This window comes from Aethalodelphis obliquidens, unplaced genomic scaffold (assembly GCF_003676395.1).
Source record: "Aethalodelphis obliquidens isolate GAN/ISIS:26980383/991018 unplaced genomic scaffold, ASM367639v1 scaffold59, whole genome shotgun sequence".
Lineage (NCBI taxonomy): Eukaryota > Metazoa > Chordata > Mammalia > Artiodactyla > Delphinidae > Aethalodelphis > Aethalodelphis obliquidens.
Window position 1 is genome coordinate 10,291,601 of NW_020838003.1, and position 27,087 is coordinate 10,318,687.

A 27,087-nucleotide genomic window follows, 5' to 3' on the forward strand; every position below is an offset into this window, starting at 1 on the left:
GAATATACAGGCTTGTTGGACTCTCGTCAGATGTAGAGCAGTTGTTTCCAACTTTCTCCTGCTGCCACACTATTAGAATGAACGACCATCTCCATCAGCCGTGCATCCCACACACATAAGAGATTCTCAGACGGGGCCTAAGGTACATCCATCCCATCCAGCCCAAAAGGTCATACGCGGAGTGCAGGAGAGGAGCAGGTTAAGTATAAGAAAGCACGTCCTGGAGATCTGATATGTCTCCCAGCCAACACCCAGCCCCACCTACCAGTTTCCCTCACACCCCTTTCCTTGTTTGCTTTTCTTCAGGAAAACAAACTGCTCTCTTCCCATAATCTCCTGTTATCTTCATACTTCAAGACTAAACTCTATTTTGGGTTCACGTCTTCTTACCTCCATCCACTTGTAACAGCTGCTCAGACGTCCGTGGCAAATCGTTTTTTCATACTCATACGTGTAAAATCTTCGGGGTTGGTCAGGGTTCCACTGCCACCTATTCCTGTTTCTCATCTTTTGGAATGTTTTTTTGTAAAACGCTGCCAGTTTTGCCATTGTCATGTCAAGGTAATCATGCAGCCATAACACAAATCCTAACTATAAGGGCAATACATCAAAACAATTACTAGAGGCCAGCCTGCTGTTCAGATGGGGTCCTGGGCTGACACCACAGTCGAGGGTCAGGTCCAGAAGGTCAAGTTGCCACTTCAGTGTGTCCTAGGACTGACTCAGACCACCAAACTCCCGGGGAGCTGATATATCACCCCACTTGTGAGGCGCCAATGCTCATACATGTTATCAAGGTCCTCCTTTTTTAGTTATAAAACTATTTCTATTTTTTAATGTCTTTTTTTGTTTTGTCTGCATTGGGTCTTCGTTGCTGTGCGTGGGCTTTCTCTAGTTGAGTCCAGTAGGGGTTACTCTTTGTTGCAGTGCCCAGGCTTCTCACTGCGGTGGCTTCTCTTGTTGTGGAGCACAGGCTCTAAGCACTTGGGCTTCAGTAGTTGTGGCACGTGGGCTCAGTAGCTGCAGCTCGCGGGCTGTAGAGCACAGGCTCAGTAGTTGTGGTGCACGGGCTTAGGTGCTCCGCAGCATGTGGGATCTTCGCGGACCACGGTGCAAACCTGTGACCCCTGCATCGGCAGGCGGATTCTTAACCCCTGTGCCACCAGGGAAGTCCCTATTTTTATTTTTAAAAGAGGTGTTTTATTTGGTGAGCAGGGAATCCCAGCAAAGGAAATTAAGAGGGTCTTGTAAACTGTCACTTAGGCTGCAAAATGCCTGATGAACTACACTTAGTCCTTGAAACAGCACCTGTCTTCACAGCAGTCATACTTTTTATCTTCTAGTTTTCCAACTCACTTAGGTAAAGTTGCTTAAACAATGAAAATTATTAGTATCTAATTCTCCTCAAGATTCTATGGGGACCATTATCTTTTGTTTACCACACTGTTCTTAAGACAGATTACAATAAAATCATTTGACGAAAATACCGTCTGAAAATATGTCGATTCAGGAGGCTGACAGAAGTTAAAGCTTTCTTTCTGAACTTAAACCTCAGAGAAATAGGTAACTTTAAAAAAATGGATGAATAAATTTCTAAATATAAAATGGAGACAATTCAATCTTAAAACTCAAACAGAATACTGAAAACATTTATTAATAGAAAAAAGTTCAATGCATCCTACAGAATGAAAATGCTCAATCTTTTCCTATAGATACTTAAATCTAGTGATCCCACTTTTCATTAATATTTGCTAAAATCTATGTAGCAGCCTGTAGATTTAGTTATTTGTTCAGGACCAAAGTGAAGCCAAAGCCACAAAAAATAGAGATTAAATTAAACTGTGAGTAGCTGTTTAAAAAAAAGACTACGTACACATAAATAAGATTACACACTTTAATCTGATTGACATGGAGGAAGTAGGGAGGACGTGAAAGAAATTTAGTTTCAGCTCTGCTTTACACATAACCAAAGGCTCCTTTTCCAAAAAGTAAACCTGAGGTTTCAAAAACCATATTTTATCAGAATACTTCAGGAAAGCATACTATGTGTAATCCAGGAAATACATTATTTGCAGAATAGGAAAATCATCACAGGCAATAAAAGATTAAAACAAAAGAAAGCACCAGGGCTTTGAGCAGGTCTAAGGTGAGTATATCTGCAGAAACAATGTAAATGTTCTTGACTGGCTGCTATGGAAACATGCTAATGAGGACTGGTCCACATCTTATCATTTTTTAAAACATGTTTCTTTGGAAAAATGGCAATAGTGGCTGAGAGTGAAGCCATCCTTTAGACACCCAGCTTATTGGCCTGGGTGAGAACAACTTTGAGAACTGGCATAAAAGCAGAGGTCTCACTGAAGTTGCTGGTGCTAACTATGTGGGTATGGATGGTCAATCCTTCTGAGTAGTTTCGAGTCTCAATGCTCCTTGCGATGTTGTGTAAACCATTGATGATTGTTGGTGAAAGCTGAAATAAAGGTGGAATTGAGAGAGAGAATTAAATTAAGGAAGAATTTTCCATGAGACCCTCTATAAACATTAAACCCTGATATTTAAGAGGAGCTTGAAATAAACATTATTAAAAAAATGTATAAACTGGTGAGCATTTCCAGAAAGCTTCTCGGACCAACCAACACTTAAGTTATAAAATGGAACCATGACAAAATGATTTATGTAAGGAATTGTTTACGAATTATACATGTATGATAAGCCAGGTATTTCCTTACAGAAAAGCCAGATTTCCTTCCCCAAGTTGAAATGTTAATGTCACTACTTTAAATAACTAAATTATTTTAGATACTGTCTCACACCTTTTAAAATTTTTCCTATGTACATGAAGGAGTTTAAAGATTCTTAATCATGACATCTCGAAGTAGGGGCCCAATTTACTCTAAAACCTTGTGGACAATAGAAACCTTGCACTTCTGGTCCACTGCCATTAGGAGGGCAACAGTCCTCACCATGTACTCAATTTGCCAGTTCTTAACTGCTTTTCATAATCCTGTCATCTCTTAAAATCATAAGACCTCTAGTTTTTTTTCCCCCCATGTCATTACTTGGCATACATGTCCATACTTTTCAGAGAAGACTTTATTTTGGATCAGTCCATGGGCCATGCCACTTCCACTGTTATATCAACTTTCTCTGGTTTGGCTCTCATGAGATAAATGGTTATTTTTAGCTGATGGCATTGATATGGGGAATGGGGAAGAGAAATGCTAAAATGCATAAATGTGAAAGGTCTCAATTCTTTTTCTCTCTCCTAGTGCTTTCATTAATAAAACAAAACAATTCTAGAAAGGAATGCAGAGGTTGGGAGGGACAAGAGAACAGAACACACAGGGCATTTACTCCTTACTGCCAACCATCTTCATAGTTATACACATTGATCTGCTCAATTTGTGGTTACCTTTGGCTTTGCCTTTGTGTAATAGCTATTCTAAAAGAAAAGGTTCAGAGTCTTAGACTATGAGAGAGATTACAGATTTGGTCTCTGGAAAACAGAGTAGCTGCCCACTCTCTGATTTCTTAATTCAAGGGACATATAAAAATGAATAGAAGGCCAGTTACCGTAGGACCAGTACAGGCCAGTTTGTATATCTGCCCTTTGTTATAAAAAAAGGCTAAAAATTCCCTCTCCCTCTTAACACACACACACACACACACACACACACACACAGGCCAGTTTGTATATCTGCCCTTTGTTATAAAAAAAGGCTAAAAATTCCCTCTCCCTCTTAACACACACACACACACACACAGGCCAGTTTGTATATCTGCCCTTTGTTATAAAAAAAGGCTAAAAATTCTCTCTCCCTCTTAACACACACACACACACACACACACACACACACACACACACACACACACACAGCCCTATCCCCTTACCCCCGGTGACGGAAATGTAAGATTTAGACAGAGAAAAGCCCATTCTATGAACTGTCATGATCATTTTGTCCCCACGCGTACTATATTACATGCAAGTGCTGATGAGACACTTATTTTACTAGCAACCAGGAATAAATGATTATCATAAATCCTTCTTTTCCCCACAAACTTACTGTCTGTTCCCTAAGTTTATCATACAGAAACTCCAAACGTTTGCTGGCATCATCTAGCTTCCTCTTGGTTTGCTGCAGGAGAGAAAAAACAGGTATGTTATGTATGAACAATAACTTTTATCCCAAGAACTTGCCTTATCTCATTTCACTAAACCTTACAGTCATGATGTTGGAGAGCTTCATTTTATAAAGAAATGGAGATAGCTAAGACCGATGAACTTGGACAGATTATTAGAACAGAGATCAGTAATCTATTAAGGCAGGGAGGGCAAGAAACTGAGACCCTTCCTCCTAGTATGCAAAATGGAGCACTGGCTGGATTCCACAGGGACTGCAACTCACTGGAGGTGTGTGAGTGTCCATCTACACTATATCCACAAGCAACAGGAAGGGCCATCTGGAGGCAGCAATGGGTCAGTGTACTACAGAAAAGAAGGTCTAACAGTTACTGTAAATTAAATAAAATGAACATTATGGGAGCCAGAAGGCAAACATACAGGTGAACTGTGGAATCTCAAAAGTACTACTTATACACTCAGTCACATTTGGTACATTTAATCCTGTCTTATTCTGGGCCTTTAAAACACCAAAAAAAGGAGAAAATTATCTTTTGGTGACTTAAGATTATTAAGAGGGAAGTGTTAAAATGAGTTCTTAAATTAAGGAGTCCTCCTACCCTCATCCTAGTACTGTAAGTGTAGTGAGAGAAAACTATCCTAAACGTAAAGGTTTAAAATTATACTGTGATTAACTTAATATCTACATTACGCAACAGCCTTAAAAGTGACACTGCTTTTCAATATTTATTGAGGGACTACTACGTGCCATGCTGGGACAGTGTTGTGTCTCATGGATCTCATATTCTATTGGGTGGGAAAAAGATACTAAATAAACAATATATTGTATGTCAGATGGTGATGTGTGCCATGAAGAAAAGTTAACAGGGTAAGGGGGTCAGCAGTGTTGGCAGTATGACGTGGTAAGAAAGTCCTGATGGCTAATGGGACATCTGAGCAGACACCAGGAACAAGTGAGCAAGAGCTCTGCAGTTCTGTGAGGAAGAATTCCAGGCAGAAGGAGCAACAGGTACAAAGTCTCTGACGCTGACACATTCTTGTTATGTTTGAGGAGGGCATGTCAGTGTGTCTGAAGACGAGTGCAGAAGAGGTGAAGCCATCGAGGATAACCTTACAAACTAAGTTGTGCTGCAAAATTACTTTGTGCTGTTTGGACATAACTGAAGTGGAAATAAGAATAAAGTCATACTATAAAAATGATTTCAAGTATTGATTAAAATGGACTTCTGTGGAGGGTTCAAAGTTAATCCCACCTAGCTACCAGCAGGAGTCCTGGGCAGTATTTGAACTGCCTCCCCAACTAGTGACAGGAACAGTTTGTCTTTCTCTTCTGCCCAGGGGTCCTGGGTAACCAGAAGGGAGGTGATATGGTGACCCAGAGGAGGTGAAGCTCAACAAAAATTTATTAAGCTAGGCCATGTACGAGGTGTCCTCCCAACCTCTGTTTACGTTAACTCATGCCTGAAGGAAGACTGGAGTTTTCCCACATTTTTATTATGATTCCTCCATTTTGTATGATGAGGACCTCTCTGCCTAGGAGACACTGTACACTTACCTGTTTAACAGCTTCACCTGTTCTCTGTTCCTAGCTTCGTCCTTCCATCACTCCCAGAATGCCAGGCGCTAAGGTTTATGTTAACTTTCCCCTGCCTCTGCTTTCCTGACACTTTCAGTACAGGGAATTGCTTTCCAAAAGACTAGCAGAAGGCTGTACATATTACTACTCAATGTTTGATGAAACAACAAATTCTAGAAGCTGTTTTTCAAGCAGACAACTGGCCAGTGACTAAATAAACATATTCAATGTTTGTTGGCAGAAAGTGACATTTCACCTAAAACAAAACTGGCTTTGTGGAATTTTTGTTGTTGCCAATACAGTCATCCTCTAATAAACTGAGTAAAATCAGTTACTTTGACTATGAATATGACTCCAATATCTAAAGCACTTAACTATTTGTAAGGTCTTTGCAAAGTTAAAGACTGTCTATCTACTTTTAAAAGCTTTCATGTAAGCTCAGAAAGAACCTCCAAATCTGAGTTTCACCATTCTGTTGTATTTTTGTGCTACGCATAAGGTTTGCCGATGAGACTCAGGGCAGCATAGTGGTTGAAAGCATGAATTCTGGAGCCAGACTAGGTTCGAATGCTGGCTCTGCCTTAATTATTATGTAAATGCTTTTTGCCTTAATTTCCTCCTCTGTTAATAAATATGACAAACCTACCTACCATGAGGTTGTTTTAAGGATTAAAGTTATATGTAAAAAGCAGTTGAATGTGTTTTTATATGTACAGCAAACTATATATAAGTGCTAGCTTTACAATTTTTGCATAAACTTTCAAAATACATCTTGTAAGACTTTAAGCAATCATTATAGAAGCGCTCCATAAGGGATTCTTTTAATTAAGCAAAATAAAAAATACATACAGGATCTGTGGCTGAAGAGAGGCAGCGCTGAATAAGATCCTCAAATGTGGTCTTTAGAATGAGGTGTTCATCTGGAATAGGTTTCTTGGTAATTTTTTCTGTTGGCAAAGACTGCACATGCTGGAATAAATAATACCATAAAATGACTAAAAATGACCAGAAGCTACCTATACACAAAGCCCTGAATATGTGATAAAGAGAAACCAACAACCTTGTAGATAGGCTATTCAAAATCAAATGAAAAATTAACATGTGAAATCACTTGGGATAAGCAAACATAAAAATCAGATATTCAGTAGAAGATACAGGTACTCCTTCTACAGCTTCTATTTTCAAAAATAGGATTGGATATAAAGTATTTGATTAATTATGGAACATATGTTGATCACTATTTTATATAACTGATAGGAAGGAGACCTGTGCCAGTAGAAAATAAAAAGAACAAGGCAATTACAAAGTTGGCTGGTTGGAGTGGCTGCTTGCTTTGCTTGTTGGCTCATTTTTTTTTTTTTGCTGTACGCGGGCCTCTCACTGTTGTGGCCTCTCCCGTTGCAGAGCACAGGCTCCGGACACGCAGGCTCAGCGGCCATGGCTCACGGGCCCAGCCGCTCCGTGGCATGTGGGATCTTCCCGGACCGGGACATGAACCAGTGTCCCCTGCATCGGCAGGCGGACTCTCAACCACTGCGCCACCAGGGAAGCCCTTTTTTTTTTAAAAAGCATTTTATGGTAACATTTTTTTTTTGTTGTTAGTTTCTGCTTTATAACAAAGTGAATCAGTTATACATATACATATGTTCCCATATCTCTTCCCTCTTGCGTCTCCCTCCCTCGCACCCTCCCTATCTCACCCCTCCAGGCAGTCACAAAGCACCGAGCTGATCTCTCTGTGCTATGCGGCTGCTTCCCACTAGCTATCTACCTTACGTTTGGTAGTGTATATATGTCCATGCCTCTCTCTTGCTTTGTCACAGCTTACCCTTCCCCCTCCCCATATCCTCAAGTCCATGCTCTAGTAGGTCTGTGTCTTTATTCCTGTCTTACCCCTAGGTTCCTCATGACATGTTTATCCTGACATTCTTCTATTCTTTGGTTTACTCTTGGAGGGTGTTAACTGGGCTATTATCAAACTGCAAGATTAAATCAAAGGTTAGGATAGAAGAGCCCATGATCTTACTGAATGTACAGATGGGAAAACAAAGAAGGAATGTATAAGTGTTTAAAGTTTTGACTGATTAGTTCATTCATAGAAAACATTAAGCAATTATGTATTAGGTATTGGCTAAGTATTGGTGAGCCAATACGGAAATGATCTCATCCCTCAGGGAGTTTACAGGCTGATGGAAGAGAAAGTTTTAAAATGTCATAAATGTATGTAAAATAGCAACTGTGGTTAAGTTAACATCACTAGAACCAAGAGACAATATAATTGGGATTTAACTGAGGGGAAGGTTCTTTAAGGAAGTTATATCAGAAGGATAAGTAGGAGTTAACCAGTTAAATGGGGAAGGAAATGCATTCCAGACAGAAGAACGTGTACACAGGAAGGATCATGATACAAGGGACTGAAAGGAGGTCACTGTAACTGGAGCAGAGAGAGACAGCAAGGAGGAGTATGAGCTGAGAGAATCCAGACAATGTGAAATATTTTGGTCTTTATCCTGCAAACAATGGGAAGCTGTAACGTTTTAAGCAATGAGGAGATGAGACCAGATAAGAGATGGGTGAAAGTAGATGCTGGCCGACCAACTAGAGGCTCCTGCACTGCTTGAGACTGGAGATGAAGGTAGCATGGACTAGACTGGAAATGTAGAGAAGGGATTTGAGAGAGATTTTGAAGTAATATAGCAAGATTTAGGGATAGCTCTGAAAAACAGGTTAAAGGAAGAAGAATATAAAGATGATGCCCAGGTTTTTGGCTGGATTAAATAGGAAGGATTATGGTGCCATTAATTCAAACAGGACACACCAAAAGACGACTAGGTTTGGAAGGAAGACTATGAATTAGATTCTGGATATGTTAAGTGTGAGGTGTCTCAGAGACATCTAAGTGGACAGGAAGGTGGATATTATGGCCTGGCTGAACACACACATCCATGAAGCTCTCCCTTTCAGTGGCAACTGAGGTTCTGGTCAGATGAGTATAGCATGAGCACCCAGGTCTAAACAAAAGTGAATGGCTTCACAAACACCACAGACTTGTAATTATAAAAATTAACAGTGCACCTTTATAATTTTATATATTCTTGTGGAAAGAAGAAGGTCCTCCCACCTCCATCAAAACACTTGTTTTTATAATGCAACTGTTAATGTTTAGAAGTTCCTTAGGCAGAAATCTCTTAACAGCAAAACATACTCTTGTGGTAGAGATATAATCTTTACAAATTTGACTTTAGAGAGTCAAAGACAATAACAGACAGAAGAGCTAGTTTTATAATTGGGCAGGAATTTATTTCATCTTATGTTGAACTGTGACCCAACCTCTTTACTTTTCATGAATAGATCAAAATGTTTATCTTTGTATGTCTAAGTCAGTTATATGGAAATATGGTAGACTTTTCATCATCTAGAGCCTTGCCAACTAGCTGTTTGTATGTGAAAAGCAACCACAAATTTATATCTCCAACTAAAGATATGGCTCTCTTATTAGCTCTTACACATACACAAGAAAATATATAACTCATTACATTTTTATTTTATATTTTAAAGGAAAAAACCTTTGGAAACAGCTTCTGCTTAGCAACCTTGGATGCAAATATGGATTCAACTGATCTTAAATTGTGGCTACTGATTAGATCAAATGAAATACTGTAATCGCCAAGTTACTGTTAACATATACTAGTAAATACATAAGCTCCTTCTGGAAAGTTTGTATGTGGCCTTGTCATTGAAAAATAATATACATACATGAACAATCTTAAAAAAAAGTTATTATTTTTAAGTTGCCTAAATTGAAATCAAATTGAGATAATAATAAAGGTATACCATAAAAGTTAAAACATTAAGAAAACATACCGAAATAAAGCCATCTCCCACTTCCACAGATTTACTGTTACCTGCATGGTATTTCCAATAGGAGCTCCAGGGGCACCTTCAATATTGGGCTTTGAAAAAGGCGGAGGCATGCCTGGTTGACTGAGGGGTTGCTGTATGCCATGGAAGGGCTGGCCACCTGGAAGGTGTGGCTGTGGGAATGAAGCTTGGCTTGATAGTGGTACTGGAGCTGAAGGTTGTTGCTGCAGCATCTGTGACTGGTGGTCACCCAAGGGGTTCATGATTGGTGATGTGATGGGAACAGGAGGTGTAAAGTTCTCAGGCATCTTTTAAAAGAAATAAAAGGCACCAAGAGTAAGGAAAAAAATGGTATGATGACAACATTTCCTCAGCTTTAAATAAGGGAGTTAGCCATTTGGAGCAACATGGATGGACCTAGAGATTATCACACTAAGTGAAGTCAGTCAGAAAGAGAAAGACAAATACCATATGGTATCACTTATATGTGGAATCTAAAATATGACACAGATGAACCTATCTATGAAACAGAAACAGAATCAGGGATATAGAGAACAGACTGGTGGTTGCCAAGGGGGTTGGGGGAGAGTTGGAATGGGAGGGTGGGGTTAGCAAATGTAAGCTTTTATATATAGAATGGATAAATAACAAGGTCCTACTGTACAGCACAGAGAACTATATTCTATATCCTATGATAAACCATATGGAAAAGCACATATTTAAAAAAGAATGTATATACACATACATGTATAACTGAATCACTCTGCTGTACAGCAGTAATTAACAACACTGTAAATCAACTATACTTCAATAAAAAAATTTAAAAAAATAAATAAGGGAGTTAGACTATTCCATGGTTAAAAAATTTTTTTTTAAATAACAGGAGAACACTTTTTAAAATGAAATTTTATGCAGAATTTTAGAGAAAAACATAAAAAGTAAAGCTAATCTGGCTAAGAGGGCTGAGAGCTCAAACCTGGACCTTTGTTCCCCCTTTACCTTCCACACTTATCCCATAATGGGCCAAAACCATGGTGTTTTTGAAAGAGGATGTCAAAGTCTGGAGAATTATATCTAGCCATACTGGGATCAGATATGCCAAATATGTTTGTTTAATGTGATCAGATGTAATACCTTTTTCCTAGATCATTAAGTGATACCTACTTAGTGATCAATCACACTCAAAGTAGTAGATTAAATTTCTGATTATCATTGACCTAATTTTGGGGGGGGGGTTGCTCATTTAGTATCTCCCAATTTTATATTCTGGCCTCTCATTACTATACTTGGGGGACAGAAATCACTAGGAGTAAAAAAAAAAAAAAAAGGCTTGGGGTAAAAGAAGAATCTTAAGTTATGCTCTAACAAGCTCTCAACAGTTACTAACATCTAAATGATGCTCAACTACAAGGCTATTTCGTTTCATATTATATGTGATAGACAAAAATAGTCTAAAATATAACTACAAATTCATGATTACTGTTAGAACCCAAAACCAAAGTAACTCCTAAAAAAAACCACTTGAGAAGCATGAAATTTTGTTTCCTACTCTTTGAAAAAGATGTGCTGGGAATTTACATCTTGTTTTTTAAAAAGGGTTTAATTCATATCACCATACTATTTTGTACTTTCTTTCCTTCCCTTCATGGATTAGAAGATGTAAGTTGAAATACACATATTAAGTATATCAGTCAGTCAGCTTTGCCTTTAAAGGAACAGTGAAGTGTGGTGTGCTTCAGGTGGCTACATGATTGACAGGACACCTGTAGGCAACTGAATAGACGTCTTTTTCTAGTACCTTCTTCTTCTTGGGTACTCTGTTCAAAGCTGGAGGATCATTCCAACCATTCTGAGAACCTATAACAGATAATAGAAGGCATTTTCCTTTAGAATCCTGAAAAAAAGAAAACTAAACTGTATCCATCATATAATACCTTCAAACTTTACTTTCACCCTGAGATAACTGTCACAAAAGTTTTACCAGCTGAGCTGCTGGGATCACTATGTAGCCCTGGATTCTCAAACTCATTACCTCTAATAATCACAGGGCCTTGACTTAGAAAGCAGCATATCTTGACATTATTTCCTTTTAAAGTGAAAGAGTTGTACTAAATTTAAGGATAGTGAAGTTTTTATGTCTATATTGGTATATAAGCTTCAAACAATTCTCTCCTAATAAAGAAAAAATAAATCACCTGAGTCTGCTAAAAAAAAAAAGGCTTCTGATATATTGCACACACAAAAAAAGAAAAAAAGTAGCAATCTCCTATTTTCCCAGAGAGCAATTCAGCATACCCAAATCATCCACATGGTAGAAACACTGTTAAAAAAACAAACAGAGCCCAACTACGCAACACCAGTATGTTTTATCACCTTTGCATTAAGAACAACCTATAAAGTAGAAAAAGGCATCAAATATCTGTGGTAAGATTTTTTTTTTTTTAGTACCACACACACACACAAAATTTCCAGGCTGGCAGTAAATATAAAATTAAACTACTGTCACCTTTAGGAAATTTCCTCCCCCCCCAAATCTCCCAAAACCTGTCATCTCAAAGTGAGAAATGAACATAGGTAGCAGAACTCATTAAGGTACTTAATGCCTATATCTTAAAAAAAAATTTTTTTAAACATCTTTATTAAATGCCTGTATCTTTAAAGAAAAAAGGAATAAAACATGCCAGAGATACGATAATTACTAAATCAAAATATAATCATTTTACATCTTATTAGGTTTTGTGTATGTGTATATATAAAAGCAAAAACTTCTTCTTCTTTCAATAAATTAAACATTCTTTCAGTATTATACTTTTGCTTGTTTTATTGATATCCACGATATTAAATCACAACAAAATTGCTTAGCAAACCAAAGAACATAATGTCATAGAAATTTTTTAAAAACAAGATCTTCTCCTAACCAGCATGCACTCATTTGCCTTGATTTTAAAAGTAGAATTAATTTTCTACAACGTGACTAGGAGACAGAGCACCAAATGAGCCTCAAAACACTCAAGAACTAATCACAAAATATTAAACCACATGATGCTATTTGCTTAACAAATTCTTAAAGTTCTCATTAAACACAGACTAATCATTCAAATCTCTCCCATCACCTTCTAATCTTTCTTATATCTAAGACAATCTTGGTATAGCCTTGTCTTTCAGTCTGTATAACAGTCAACTTTTATGATTCAAGATCATTTGTGTCACTATGTTAATTCAATCAGTTCTAAGATTTGATCAGATTTAGGAATATTATCGGCTTTAAAGTTCACATGCATAATTGTGAATATCCACTCATTAATTAGAGTCAGTGATTCAAAGATTTCCAAAGATATATTTTGTAACTAATTCACCTTCCAACATAGATGCCTGGTCTTGCATAGACTGATTTTCTGTAGACAAAATGTAAAAGTGACTTAAACAGTATTATCATCAAAGACATTCTAAACTCTACTCACTTTTTTTTGAATTTCTGAATTTTATTTTATTTATTATATAGCAGTTTCTTATTAGCTACCCATTTTATACATATTAGTGTATATATGTCAATCCCAATCTCCCAATTCATCCCACCACCACCCCCCCACCCCACCACTTTCCCCCACTTGGTGTCCATACGTTCGTTCTCTACATCTGTGTCTCTATTTCTGCCCTGCAAACTGTAAACTCTACTCATTTTATAATTGTTTCTCCTCCCTCCATCAACCCCAAGAAAGAACTAATTTTATAAGGGAATAAAACTTACTTTTTAATCAAGTCACGTGAAATGGTTTCTATCTAATTAAGAGAGTAATCAGTTTGTGGGCAAAGCTAATTCATTTAAATGTGTCAGATCCAATTAACTCTTAAACACTATTTTTTTCTCTCACTGTGCCAGCTGTCTCTTTTAAGAGAAAATTTTGTTCCTTCCTATTTAAAAGAACATTATTTCCCTAATTGTTTGCACAGATGATTTTTCTACTATCTAGCTATCTAGCTCAGTAATATCATGGTGTGGGGAGGGCTGAGAGCACTTCCTAACATATTATAACTGTGTCCATTTTAGTATTTTTTAAAGCTGTGAATCCAAATCAGGTGAAGATCTTGTAAAAATGCAGATTCTAATTCACTAGGTATAGCGTAGGGCCTGAGATTCTATTGCTTCAGCCAGCTCCCAGGTAATGCCAATGCTGCTGGTCCAAATCCTCTTTAAGTAGTAGGGTTTTAAAGAGAAATGGGAGGATTTCTACATCGTTGAGCGGACTTCAACACTACATTGATAAAGATAATAAGCATGTTAGACAATCTTAACAAGGAGGTGCTACTTTATTGCTGGATTTGGGAGGCCCCAAGGATCTGCATTCTGGAGGAACTAATTTCTGGGGTCACACCATGAGTATGAGCATAAATGGGAACAGGCCCAGTAAATATGTAACCATCCCATATGGTCTTTTCTATAAGAATATACAGATTTGCAGACTGTTTAGCACAAATCTTCCAGAAATCACTACTTCTCTTAAAAGAACTGAAGTCTCTGGCAGTGGACAAGAGGAAAGAAGGCTGAGAACTAATACAGCAATTCCAAAATTGTCGGATATTCAGGATTGGTCCAGGTCCAGCCTCCAATCAAAAGCATGCAGTGTAGATACATCATATGAACACACAACTTAGGGGAATTCAACTATCTTCACTTGGGGAGAGAGGAATCAAGAGAATGTAGCATTAACTAGTGAGTTCAATTCAGTTTGAGCTCTACTCAAGAAGCACATGCCCCAGAGGAACTGTGAGGTGGGAGAACTAATCCCACAGTTTGAAATTTCACTGTATGGAGCTAAGGATAGATGTTGTTCATACAATATGGCTTCTAACCACAAGCAACTTCTTCATGAGGGCTTAACTGAAGAAAGGGGTGATCACGGATAACTGACTCTAAGTGATTTATTTTTGTCTTTAATGATGACTTTACAATTTAACTCCCCATGCAAGATATGACCTCATAGCACTACAGTTAATAAATCCCTGGGAGTCACTTTGTGTGCATTATGACAGAGGACAGACCTGATTTGCAACTACTGATGTACTCTCTAGCACCAGACTTCAGCTTCTGGGCTGAGGGGGACAATATACAGTGCATCCCCAAGATCTACATCTGCAGATGCAACCAACTGAGGATCAAAAACAATCAGGGGGCTTCCCTGGTGGTGCAGTGGTTGCGAGTCCGCCTGCCGATGCAGGGGACGCGGGTTCGTGCCCTGGTCCGGGAAGATCCCACATGCCACGGAGCGGCTGGATCCGTGAGCCATGGCCGCTGAGCCTGCGCGTCTGGAGCCTGTGCTCCGCAACGGGAGAGGCCACAACAGTGAGAAGCCCATGTACCGGGGGCGGGGGGGGGGGAAAAAAACCATTCAGGAAGGAAAAAAAATCCAAAAAGTTCCCAAAAGCAAAGCTTGAATTTGCTGCAAGCATTTACACTGTATTGGGTATTATTAGCAATCTAGACATAAAAGTATATGTGCGTAGGTTATATGCAAATACTACGCCACATTATATAAAGGACTTGAGCATCCTTGGATTTTGGTATTGGGGCGGGGCAGGGGGGAGTCGACGGTGTGAAAAACCTAAAAGTACTGGAGGTACCCTGGCCTTGATCAGTTTTTTCAGGGAGCAGTCTCAACAACATGCCTCCTCTCTAGCCCTATGAAACGTGGGAGCAGAAGGTGAGACCAGTTTTTCCTCTAACCTCTCATGGCAGTGATCTTAGCCTTGGATATTAAAGCCTGAGGGGATATCCTGATTTCACCAACTATTAGCAGCACAAAAAAGTATGTGGAACAATTTCATATGACCCTTTGGTAGAATGACACCAAAGTTATAATGAAATCAAATTAAATTGAAAGTTACGAGTAAAACTGAATGAAATAAGAAACAAAAAGATTTTCAACAGGAACATATAGCCAGTTGGCTATCCCTCATAACTTGAGGGTAGGCTGCCTGTTGAATTGAAAATAACGATGGTACAATAATCAAAGTTCCCACCAAAATATATGCCTAACTGGCCCCTCCTAACCTCAAACCATGCAATATATTTAGCAATATGTTTTATTTCAGCCCAGAAAAATCCTTGTTCAAATCTCTGATCAATTTAACAGTTTTATCTTAGCTATGATTCTAACCCCTCAATAGTTTTGCTTTTATATCTTTAAATTGTTTAAATATGACTTTTTAAAAACACAATTAAATTGACCTCTACTTTATTGAGACACACTTTAATAGCAACACTAGGTAAAGCAAACTAAATGAAGAACATGAATATCTACAGGAGACAGTATTGTGGGGGTTCATTACGGATGTGCAAAATGATACTCTTGGTCAATATTTTTAAAAAAACATAGCAGAGACTAATCTTGGACATAATTCTCTCATAAAACTAGTAAGGGAAGATAATCTTTTTTACCTTTTCAAAAAACCTTAAAAATGGGCATAAATCTCTTTCTTACTCTTTTTAAACATGACAATAACTTTAAAGAACATTGAAAAATGGTTCATGGTGTAATATTAAGGAAAGTAGTAAGATGTAAATTATGAGTGTATGTGCGAGTTATGATCTCAATTCTTTAAAAATGCATGCACACAATAAGATACTACTATCTTCACACCCATTAGAATGGCGAGAATTAAAAACAAAAACAAAAACACAGAAAACAACAAGTGTTGGTGTGGATGTGGAGAAATTGGACCCTTACGCATTGCTGGTGAAAATGTAAAATAGTGCCACCACTTCAAAAAATTAAACACTGAATTACTATTTGATCCAGTAATTCCATTTCTGGGTATATACCCAAAAGAACTGAAACCAGGGACTTGAATAGATATTTGTATACTCATGTTCACAGCAGCATTATTCACGACAGCCAAAATGCCCATGTGCAGGTTAATGGATAAACAAAATGTGGTACATACTTAGAGTGGAATATTACTCAGCTTTAAAACTGAAATTCTGATACATGCTATAATATGGATGAATCTTAAAGACAGTGAAACAGCCAGTTACAAGAAGAAAAAACTTTATGACTACTTATATGAGGTACCTAGAATACATACATAGAAACAAAGTAAAACGGTGGTTACCAGGGGCTGGGGAAAACAGGAGGTTTTTAATGGCTACATAATTTCAGTATGGGATGACAAAAAAGTTCCGTAGTTAGCGGTGATGATTGTACAATAATTTAATGCACTTGATGTCACTTAAAAATGATTAAAATGGTAAATTTTATGTTATATATATTCAACATTAAAAGAACTTTAATACATGCATACATACATATATGTGTGCATATATGTGTATGAAGGGAATAAATACACCTAAATTATTAGTGGTTACATATGGGTGGCAGAATTACAGATAATTTTAATTTTATTCTCTATACTATTTGAGGTCTTTCAAAATCCTACAATAAAAAATTAATAAAAATCAAGGGAACATTAACTTAAAAACTGAATATGGCATGTCACTGGATTCTGGAGACCCTTATCCACCTTAGTGTAGGGATTAGTCCTCCACATGGTCTTTAGGGAAGGAAGAGAGAAGCGCTTGGTCTCACACACAGAAGTGGAGTTGCTACCATCTTTACTTCAATCTCACTTCTCACTGGGAACCTTCTCAAGGTGTCCTTGCATAACGGTAGGATCTAGGCACTGGCTAAGATACTTTCAGTGGATTCACAGAAAAATATTAGTGCCAATGGTATGGAGACTTTTGGCTAAAAGATAATTTGAGACGGAGAGAATACAGCATCCTTGTTAATCATATACCTCCCCCTTCCCCGTTAGCCTCACACGTCACATTTTAAAAAAGGCATCACAAAATTAAAAATTTAAATTTAGAAAGAATGAATCCTTAAGGTCATTTTCCAATGACATGAGATCAAACAGATTTATCCAAAGAAAAATAAGGAAGGCTATCATGCTCCTTTCCTTTGTTTAAAGGGTTAAAAACCAGGTACTTATAGTTTGACTACGGAGTGTTTATGAAAATTAAAAAAAAAATTTTTTTTTCAGCACACTGTTTCATGAAAATATGCAATATTATGCCCCTTCAAGACTCTTCTATGTGAAGGAGCACAAGACTATATATATATATATATAGACCCAAATTAAATTTTCCATTGTTTAACGAAATCAATACTGTTTACTCAAAAACAGTTTCATGAGAGCTTGTCATTTTATCAGAAAATTTTTCTAAGTAAACTTCTTGGGCCTTCACATTTGAAAGTGCTCTTCCTTAGTAACTAGTATACATTAAACCAGGGACAAAAAAAAAAGGTGGGGGGATACCAGCAGTATCTTACTTATCCTGGACAGTAGAGCTAGGAAAACTTCCTGCTTTTTGTGCTGCCACCACTGAAACATGTTGCACTATACTAACTTAGGCTGTTAGCACTTTATACATAGAACTTGGAGACAGCCTCTTTTCCTTGCCTCTGATTCTGCCATGCTGCTCACAATCTGTTTTGCAGAACCAGCTCCGGATTAACCTCCATAAAGTACCACTTTGACCATGCCTCTCAGTAGTTCAAACTCCTCCACTAGAATTTTTCTTCTTACTGTATGAAGTGTAAATTTCTTGCCCTGACATTTAATGTTTTCCAAAATTTGGCCCCAATACAAATTTTATGTTCCAACTTACAACAAAGCTATGTGCTGTTCACTAGAAATGTACTGTACTTTTCTGCCTTCCTACCTGTGCCTAGAATAATTCTGATTATAGCAACATGAGTTTCTCTGAGCAGTGGGCACATAATTTTTTGTTTCACTAATAGTTACAGGGCTTGAAAATCCTACTGTCTATCAAGAGGAATCCACCGGATAAGTGGAATTTCCAAGTCCCGTAGAAAACCATGATATAATAATCTAAGACATATTAGGACAAAGATAAAACTTTTAGTCACAGTTATCTGTATAACCTAAGCAAACTTTTTAGGAAATCAAAAAATAAAAATAAGGTAAAGCTCTAACTGTTAATTAAAATACAGGGACTACTAACATGCAAGAGGTAACAAAGCAGCTAGCTTAGTGCATGCTGAGTATTGAAAAATGTATGGCTTCATCTTCCTATTAGTTACTCTGCTTCTCAGCCAGGTTAGAACACTGTTACTTTGTACATAAGCAAAGACTTTATTATATGGCCAAATGCCCTTTAGCTTAAGGAGGAAAAAAATACCCATGCAAATATCTAACTTAGATGATGAAGTAACAAATGCTTAAAATAGTGATGCTAAATGTTTCTGTAATTCCAACACTGATAGCTATTTCTACCCCTTTCATCAGGACTAGACTATCTGGTAAAGAATAATGAACATGGGCTCTGAAGACTGAGAGACTGGGGTATCTCAGTTGTATCTCAACTTGGAGACTATCACTGTGCAATCATGAAAACATTATACATAACCCTAGGAAACTCAAGCTTCCTCATGGCAATTTTAAAAAAAATAATTATTCCTATTTCTCATGGTTATGAGAAAAAAGAAAATATATGGCAGTGCTGCTACATGTCCAATGTATGTTCAATAAATGATAATTCACTTTCCTACTTCACTGTACCACTTTCTTATGTGGGGATTTACTTGAATCCATCTTTCACTCAAGCTATTACCCAACTATTCAGAATATATACTGTTTTCACTCATCCAGGTTTTAAAAGGTAATTTTTTGAACTCTACAATTGAATTAACACTCCTCTCTAAATATCAACCTACTGAAATATCTGTATTGAAAATTATACAAATTTTATTTGTGCAGTAAAGGCTGATACATATTGTGTGTATGATTTTTGGTACTTTGGACTTTAATATTATATATCAAAGAAGAGAGAAGGAGATATGTGTATAATTCTGGATCCATAAGACTTCCCAGAAAAAAAATACCTGCTCAATAAATCCTATTATATGTTCAGTGTTTTCAGTTATTAAAGCTACTACTTAGCAGATAAAAAGAGAACAACATATACTGGACTTCCAGGAATAACTTCAGTATTAGAAAGCAAGACTCACTCCTGTTTTGCCCCTCTAGTTTAAAACCATCAATTATAATCTGAAAGGGAAACTATTTTCAAATACCCTTAGTAACAAGTATACATTAAACCAGGGACAAAAAAAAAAGGAACAGAGCTCTAATTTTGAGCGATGTGTTATCACAGCTAACTTTGCAGTCACTGTCCCCAAATGCTCTCAATGTACTAATGCATTCAATCTCTTCATAAGCTTATCAGTACATACTATTATTATTATGAGGAAACTGAGGCTTAAAGTTAAGTAACTTACTCAAGGTCACATAACTAGAAAGGAGTGAAGCTGTCATACAAACACAGGAAGTCTGATTCCAAAGTCTGAATTCTTTACTATGTTAGTGGTTCTTGCCCCGATTCATTGATCTCTTTTTGTAAGACTTCTGAGGTCCCTTTTATAATCCTAACATGAAAATCAGATAATATTACCTACTTATAAAAAATTAATAGAATGCTTTAATTGTAACATGAAAGATAAAAAGAATTTATAAAATGTGTGTTTACTATAAAAATAATTTTAAATTATGATTTTAATTAGAAAATTTCAGGCAGAACTATACTGCCAACAACAACAAAAATGCCTAGAAATTTCCAAAATGTTTGTGAGGGTAGAATTGTCCTAATGGAGAGAATCCCTGCACTACTGTATACTTTCTGCTGTCTTAGAGATTCTGTCAGAGTTGCATTCTTTCACTTTTTTCCTTTCAATACACATGTCGAGATCCTTGCTCACCTTTACAAACAAACATAATTACAAAATTTGTACAGCCTCATTTCTTAAAATCTGAAAATTCAGGAAGAACACAGAGCATTGTTTTACTCTGGCAAAGAAATTAGTGTCAATTAAATCTAGTTCCAACCCCCACTTATCTGGCCAACTAATTTCTTACTGCTTATTTTAAATTCAATGGCAGATTATATGCTCTTACCCTTTTAAAGCTCTAAAGCTTTCCTCATCTAGCAACTAAAGTTCATTATGGGAAAATCACACTTTTAGAAATAGTTTTAGAATTTGTTATACAATTAAATCAATACCTCACATTGCCCAGTTTACAGTTAGAAATAATTCCCCTCCATCCACCCACGTGATCACGAAAAAATGAAAGACGGAGCCAAACCAAGTCCCTTTCAAGCGCAGACCTGTTCTCTGGGATGCAGGCAGCTCGCCGGCAGCAGGCAGTGTACCTGTTGCTCCAGGAGCCAGCGCATAAGCTGAAGATGACGGTGGAGCTCCTGGTCCGCCATGCTGGAAGGATGCTCCAGAGGAAGGAGGAGGAGGGAAAGAGGCAGTGGAGCTGGAGGTAGGTGGAGAGGCCTGGTGCTGTGCTGTGTATAGTTGAGACTGCCCAGAATAGGAAGAAGCAGAAGATATGTACGGGGTGTTAGGGTAAGCGTTTGAAGCAGAAGGAGCAACAGGTTGCTGAGGTCGATACACTGCTGACCCCCCTGTTCCGAAGGAATACTGCTGGGCTGGTTGATAAGCTACACCAAGGAGAAGAAACAGAAATTTTAATTAGTTACTAATTTATTCAGACAGCAACAGAAACCCAAAGTTATCTCATTCTATGGAAATTATTTTCAATTCTTCTAATAATAAGCTACAACCAAACATTACCCACTTAAAACAGGTTATGCTTTTGATAGTCTGGATGCCCTAACTATACCAAAAGTCACTGGATCCAGTCTTTGAACCCTGACATCTCCAGACTGCTGCTGGCTATGAAAATCTTTGAGTCATCAGACCCAAGAACCAGAAGACTGACCCTTTTCTGAGACATCCTGTTCCTGTGAAGACTGCAGTGACACCTACTAGCCATCAGATGGAGCCATGCAGGAATTACACATCCAAAGCAGTGCCCTCTACAGTAAAAGTTAAGGGAGCTTGGTGGCAGCTCAAGACCTCTTCCACCATAACAACTGTAGGGTGAGCACTATTGTTATGAATCAGATACCTTCTCCAACATCTAGTAAAATCATCAGCTACTCAAATTCTGGGTTTGAGCACAGTTCCAGATTAATAAGCAACTCTGTATGATCCCTGGCAAGACAATTATTATATTTCTTACACTGTACAAAGTTGGTTAATAAGCAATCAGACAGCCAACTAATGTTTTAATGCAAAGACCTGAACCCAGATACCATTACCTTTTGTGTGACCATGGGTAGAATATGAACCTCTGCAGAGGGAATCTAACAGAACTGTGCTCATCCTACTCTGAAGACAGCACTTTCATGCTGAGCACTGAGCGAAAAGCTGTATCAAATTTGTACTCATGTTAAGTAAGAACACACATCTTAGGAGCACAGAACATGCTCGTTAAGATTAGATCTTGCTAGGTAACATCCTCGTGTTTTATAGTAGTTGTTCAGTCATATAATTGTCCACTCTGAGGTTTCCATTTTTGCTTATTTTAAATTTTAAAATAGAGGTGATGTTTTACTTTGCAAGTGTAGTTTCTTAAAAAAAATGAAAGCCAATAGGGGAAAGGTCATTATTATACATTTGTCAAAATTCACAGAGTGTCTGACACCAAGAGGGAACCCCTAAGATAAACTACTCTGAGCGAAAATGCTGAGTCAGTGTAGGCTCACTGACTGTAACAAACAGACCACCGTGGTGCACAATGTCTGTGGTGGGGAGGCTGTGCACGGAGGCAGGAGGTATACCGAGACTTCCTGTACTTTCCACTCAACTTTGCTGTGAGCCTAAAACTGCTCTAAAAAATAGTCTGTTTCCTAAAAAAATTAAATAAATGGAAGACGACAACAAATGCCCCTTGGAACCAATTTTCCAAAAATGGTTTGCATCATCTTGCCTAAAGGAAAAGAATATGTACTAAATAATTTCTAAAATTCTATTTTTTTATACCAAAATCATGGGACAATTGACTCGCTTTAACAGGCTCAGGAATAAGAGCCAACTGTTCTGAATGGACTGACACAGGAGCTGTTTCCTAGCATGTTGATTCAGGATGCCTCCCAGGGAAACCATGCTTTGCTATAGCAAGGACTCAAGTCCTACACAGAATGGTTCTTTCTTTACTTGTTAAAACTGATTTGATCATGGCTTTGGAGCTTCAAAGTAAACAGTTACTACACTAGATAAGACAAGACATGCTGCTGTGACAGGACTTCAGGGTCACACTACTTACGCTGTGGCTGTGGATAAGGTGGTACCTGGGTGTGCATATGACCGGGAGATGTGGGAAGCTGAGCTGTGGCAACATTTGGATTAACATTCCCATGCATTATGAAGCCTGGAGGTGGAGGATTTTCTCCCTAGGAAATGAGAATATGGTAAAAAGGAGGATTACATTTGGAACCAAGAATCTTACCAGATGGATTTATAATCTTTGAAATGTAATTAAAAAAAAAAAACTTTGTGTAAAAAAATTGCATTTTGTGCATACTATCTTCTTCAAGACACATTTTCTGAGCAACACATTTTGTGTGATTTAAAGATTAGACAGGTCCAAAGTAATAATAACAATGAATGGCAAGAGATGCTAACAGCCTCATAAAATAGGATCTATGATATTTATAGTAAGTCACTAGGATTTTCCATCTCTACTGAAGTCCATCCACGACTAATGCTTCGAAAATATTAAGTATAAATGCTACAAGGAGATATTATCTTCTCTACGATGCTAGAAAAAAAGAAGAAGAAGAGGAGGAGGAAGAAGAAGAAGAAAGGAAAAAATATTCAGTGAAATCAGATTTAAACCATTGATAGAACCTTGGTTGATGTTTTTCTAGTTCAAGTCAATTTAGAACTGCAAAAGAAGAGGAGAGTGATAAGAAAATAAATTAATTGTGCTAAAAACTGCTTCTTGCATCCTAAAGGCACTAAAATGCAATAAGCAGATAGACAGATGGGGGGAGGGGAACTTAAGGGAGGTGGGTAGAGAATATATAACTATATATTTAGGTGAGCAGAATTCTGCTCAAAGAGGAATAATGAAGGATATACCTGTGTATCAGAGGGAGAGGCTGCAGGTGGATGGCTGGGAAGGGCGGTAGGAGTTTTGTTACTCCAGGTAGTGACAGTGGGGGCAATTCTAACCTGAATTGAACAAAGAAATACCAATCACAGAACATAAAACATGAAAATGTTAAAAGAAGAAAAAAAAAACCCAACAGGCATTAATAGCCAGATGCAAAGCAAAAAATAAGAACAGCAAGATAGCACACATTAGCCAGGCAATTGCTTTCAAGGTAGCTGGGATTCCAAAAGAAAAAAACGCCTTTCATAACAGAACAGGGGAAGGGAGGTAGTAGAAAAATCAATATGAAAACTAAATCAAAGCAGAAAGAACAATGCCGTTCAAGTGTCAAGAGTAAGTGGGAAAAGGTAAGTTCTGTAAGTAGGGAAGGAAAGAAGACATTCTGGAAAAAAAAAAAGGTAATTGAGTAAAAAAGTGATTTTTGAAGCACTAATTGTATTCATGCTACTATTAGATCCGTAAACATATTGCTATAAGCTCCCTTTTCCGGATTTCATTAGAGCCACAAAAATTATGTTAGTTCCATATGAGGCTTAGAATCATACAATCAGAGCATATTAAAGATCATCCAATCTAATCCCCACCCTTTACCATTGAGAAAACCAAGGCCCAGAGAAATGAAGGGGCTGGCTGAAGTCCATACAACTTGTTGATGATGGAGCTAGGACGGATTCTAGGTCTCCTGATTCCCAGGCCAGTGTTTGCTACACTACACCATGTTGCTTACCCTGGAGTCCAGAGGTTTTCAAAAAAAATGTTTTTAAGCCATCAGAATATTTTTTGTCAAGTAAATCTTTGTAGAAGAAACTCTATCATATAAACAATTAATAGCAAAGATGTGCTGTTGTAGTAGGAGGAGAACTCCTACTCAGTTGGCTTCCCTTTCAGAAATCCCCTTACTCCTGCCTATAAGCATGTCTTTAAAACCACAAGCCACTGTCCTCATTCAACATATCATAAGCTTTAATTAAGAAAAATCACTGCGTAATTTATGACTGAATTTGTTTTCCTTTTCTTAAAGTATGAGACTGCTAAGTCACAGTATAAAAAAAGTCTTTCAAGGTTTTTACATTTTCCCAGAAAGATAGATTAAACCCAAGGACATAAGGAGTAAATATTCTCTTCTCCCAATGTAGAGAATGCCTTACTTCAGTGCTCTGACACAGTGAGGTCAAACTCAAGGTGCTTAGTTTAGGAGTTCCAATCCTGTTAACCATTAACTAGCCATGCTGACAAATTCAAGCTCTATGTCTTAAAACTCTGGTTAGTCGCTAGACTTCTCCACCTCTCAGTTTCCCAGCCATCACCTGATTTGCCCTATCCATGTCATACACTTTCTAAGTCTAGCAACAAGAGTGGGGAATTTAGTTTTGTTTACCAATATACCCTCAACAGGGAGAATAAAGACAGGCCCTTAAATTCATATTTGTCAAATGAACCAAAAAATAAAACAGAGAGTAGTACAGTTATAATTATATTCAAATGTAATCTATCCTGATTAAGTAGCAATCAAAAGCATAATAGACAAAAGAGCATGAATTTTTTTAAATTTAGTTTTTCATGGTTTTATGATTACTTTTGCTACAAAATGTAAAAATGACCCCATCAATTCTATCAGCAATTTGTTCTATTTTAAAATGGGCAGAGGGACTTCCCTGGTGGTGCAGTGGTTGGGAACCCGCCTGCCAGTGCAGGGGACACGGGTTCAAGCCCTGGTCCAGAAGGATCCCGTGTGCCGCGGAGCGGCTGAGCCTGGGTGCCATGGCTGCTGAGCCCGCGTGCCTGGAGCCCCTGCTCCGCGTTGGGAGAGGCCACCACAGTGAGAAGCCCAGGCACCACAGCGAGGAATGGCCCCCGCTCGCCACAGCTGGAGAGAGCCTGCACGCAGCAGCAAAGACCCAACGCAGCCAAAAATAAATGAATGAATGAATAAATAAATAAATAAGAGAGACTGCCATCGAGGTGGTTTCATCTCAAAAATAAATAAATAAATAAAATGGGCAGAGTACCTACTAACTTTGTTATCGATCAAGACCATTTATTACTTACGAAAATATACTTTTTATTTAAGAACATGAAGGTTATCTGCTGGTCTGGAAATATAAGTTTCTACATGAAATAGTAAAAGACAATAAGAGGTCACATTTTATGCCACTAACCATTTGGCAATTTTAATTTAATAAATAAATTAGTTAATTAATAAAAATTATTTAATCATCTTTACATTCCCCATGACCTACAACTTCATATACCTTTGGTCACTCACTTTTCTCTAATATAAAGTTGTCCAGAAAAATGTTTGTATTCTGGATACTCTTTACTGTGCTGATACAGAAGACATAGTAAAACCACACTAATGACTCAGAAAATAATACTTAAAAAGAGACTATTTTCTAAAAACGTTTAAAAAAAGTGACCAAATTACCCACAAAATTGTTCCCACTACTTTACTCACAGTTTGTTAGATGAATCAAATTGTAAAAATTTCAAGAACAGATGTACATGTGTAATTTAAGTTTGAGTGATGGAGAAATAAGAAGAACTCTCCCCAGAGAGCTTAAATTAATTTTACCCAGTTTGTAAATTATTTGACTAGATCAAAGGGATAATTTTTAAAAACATCATAAGTGCTATTTTCAAGATCAGAAAAACTATAACCATTAAAATAATACATTGTCTAGTTTTATCACTGGTCTCTTACTCAAGAAACTAAAACCACCAATTTGAAATATATAAATGTTCCTACTTAATCTGGACCATATCACTCACATGGGGATAATATTGTTGAGCTGGAACTCTTGGCATCTGTGTGTGGCCAGCAACTGGTCCAGGTCTGCCCTTGGGCAGCTGCTGCCTCTCATAAGGAATTTTAGGTGACTCCTGTTGTCCTGCTGGATTTCCTTGTGCTCTACAAAGTCTGTCACGAAGCTGCACAATATTTGGCTATAAGAAGCAATGGAAGAAAGCAAAGCAAATTGTTAAGAGTTCACCCAACTATATATGACAGCATGTTGATCTTCTTAAAGTAAGCTTGATCATTCATATGATTTTTGTTCATATGCTGGATATTATGCAATAAACCCTGGCACATTAGGGTCTGACATCATGGTTTCTAATACTCAAGACTGACACCAAAGGTCCATTATATACAGTGTAACTTGTAATTTAACTGAGGCAGGGATTTGAATTATGCCTACCACATGGTAGTATGCAAGATCAATGTCACTTATCATCACTGCTCTTTTGCTGTTTCTCTTGCAGTTGAGTAATGCTCACAAATCACAAAAGCAGCTGAAAAAATACAACTTTGTTTCTCTGCAGGGAAAAAAGGCTCCAAAAGAGAATCAACTGCTAAAGATGGTGATGGAAGAAAATGGTGATCTATGAAAGACATGAAAATTAATAAAAAAAAGAGATGCTTGAAATAAAAGAGTTAAGATGTCAAACTCAGGGTAGCTCA

The 27,087-nt window shown here is 37.6% G+C and overlaps 1 protein-coding gene across 18 annotated transcripts in view; it reads right to left on the reverse strand.

Moving 5' to 3' along the window:
• Nucleotides 1-1,880: 1,880 nt before the first annotated feature.
• Nucleotides 1,881-27,087, reverse strand: part of SEC31A (SEC31 homolog A, COPII component) — a 74,324-nt gene continuing 49,117 nt past the window's right edge. For 9 of the 18 annotated variants that reach the window (XM_027087506.1, XM_027087507.1, XM_027087509.1 and 6 more), the window contains 10 exons: nt 26,397-26,570; nt 23,594-23,686; nt 22,776-22,902; nt 20,764-21,105; nt 12,935-12,973; nt 11,377-11,435; nt 9,623-9,886; nt 6,567-6,686; nt 4,065-4,136; nt 1,881-2,470 (listed from right to left, as the gene is read on the reverse strand). In XM_027087506.1, the coding sequence (XP_026943307.1) occupies nt 2,291-2,470; nt 4,065-4,136; nt 6,567-6,686; nt 9,623-9,886; nt 11,377-11,435; nt 12,935-12,973; nt 20,764-21,105; nt 22,776-22,902; nt 23,594-23,686; nt 26,397-26,570 (1,470 nt within the window). In that variant the 3' untranslated portion in view covers nt 1,881-2,290. The remainder of the gene's footprint in view (nt 2,471-4,064; nt 4,137-6,566; nt 6,687-9,622; nt 9,887-11,376; nt 11,436-12,934; nt 12,974-20,763; nt 21,106-22,775; nt 22,903-23,593; nt 23,687-26,396; nt 26,571-27,087) is intronic. The other 9 variants (XM_027087520.1, XM_027087519.1, XM_027087505.1 and 6 more) reach the window with 8 other exon arrangements.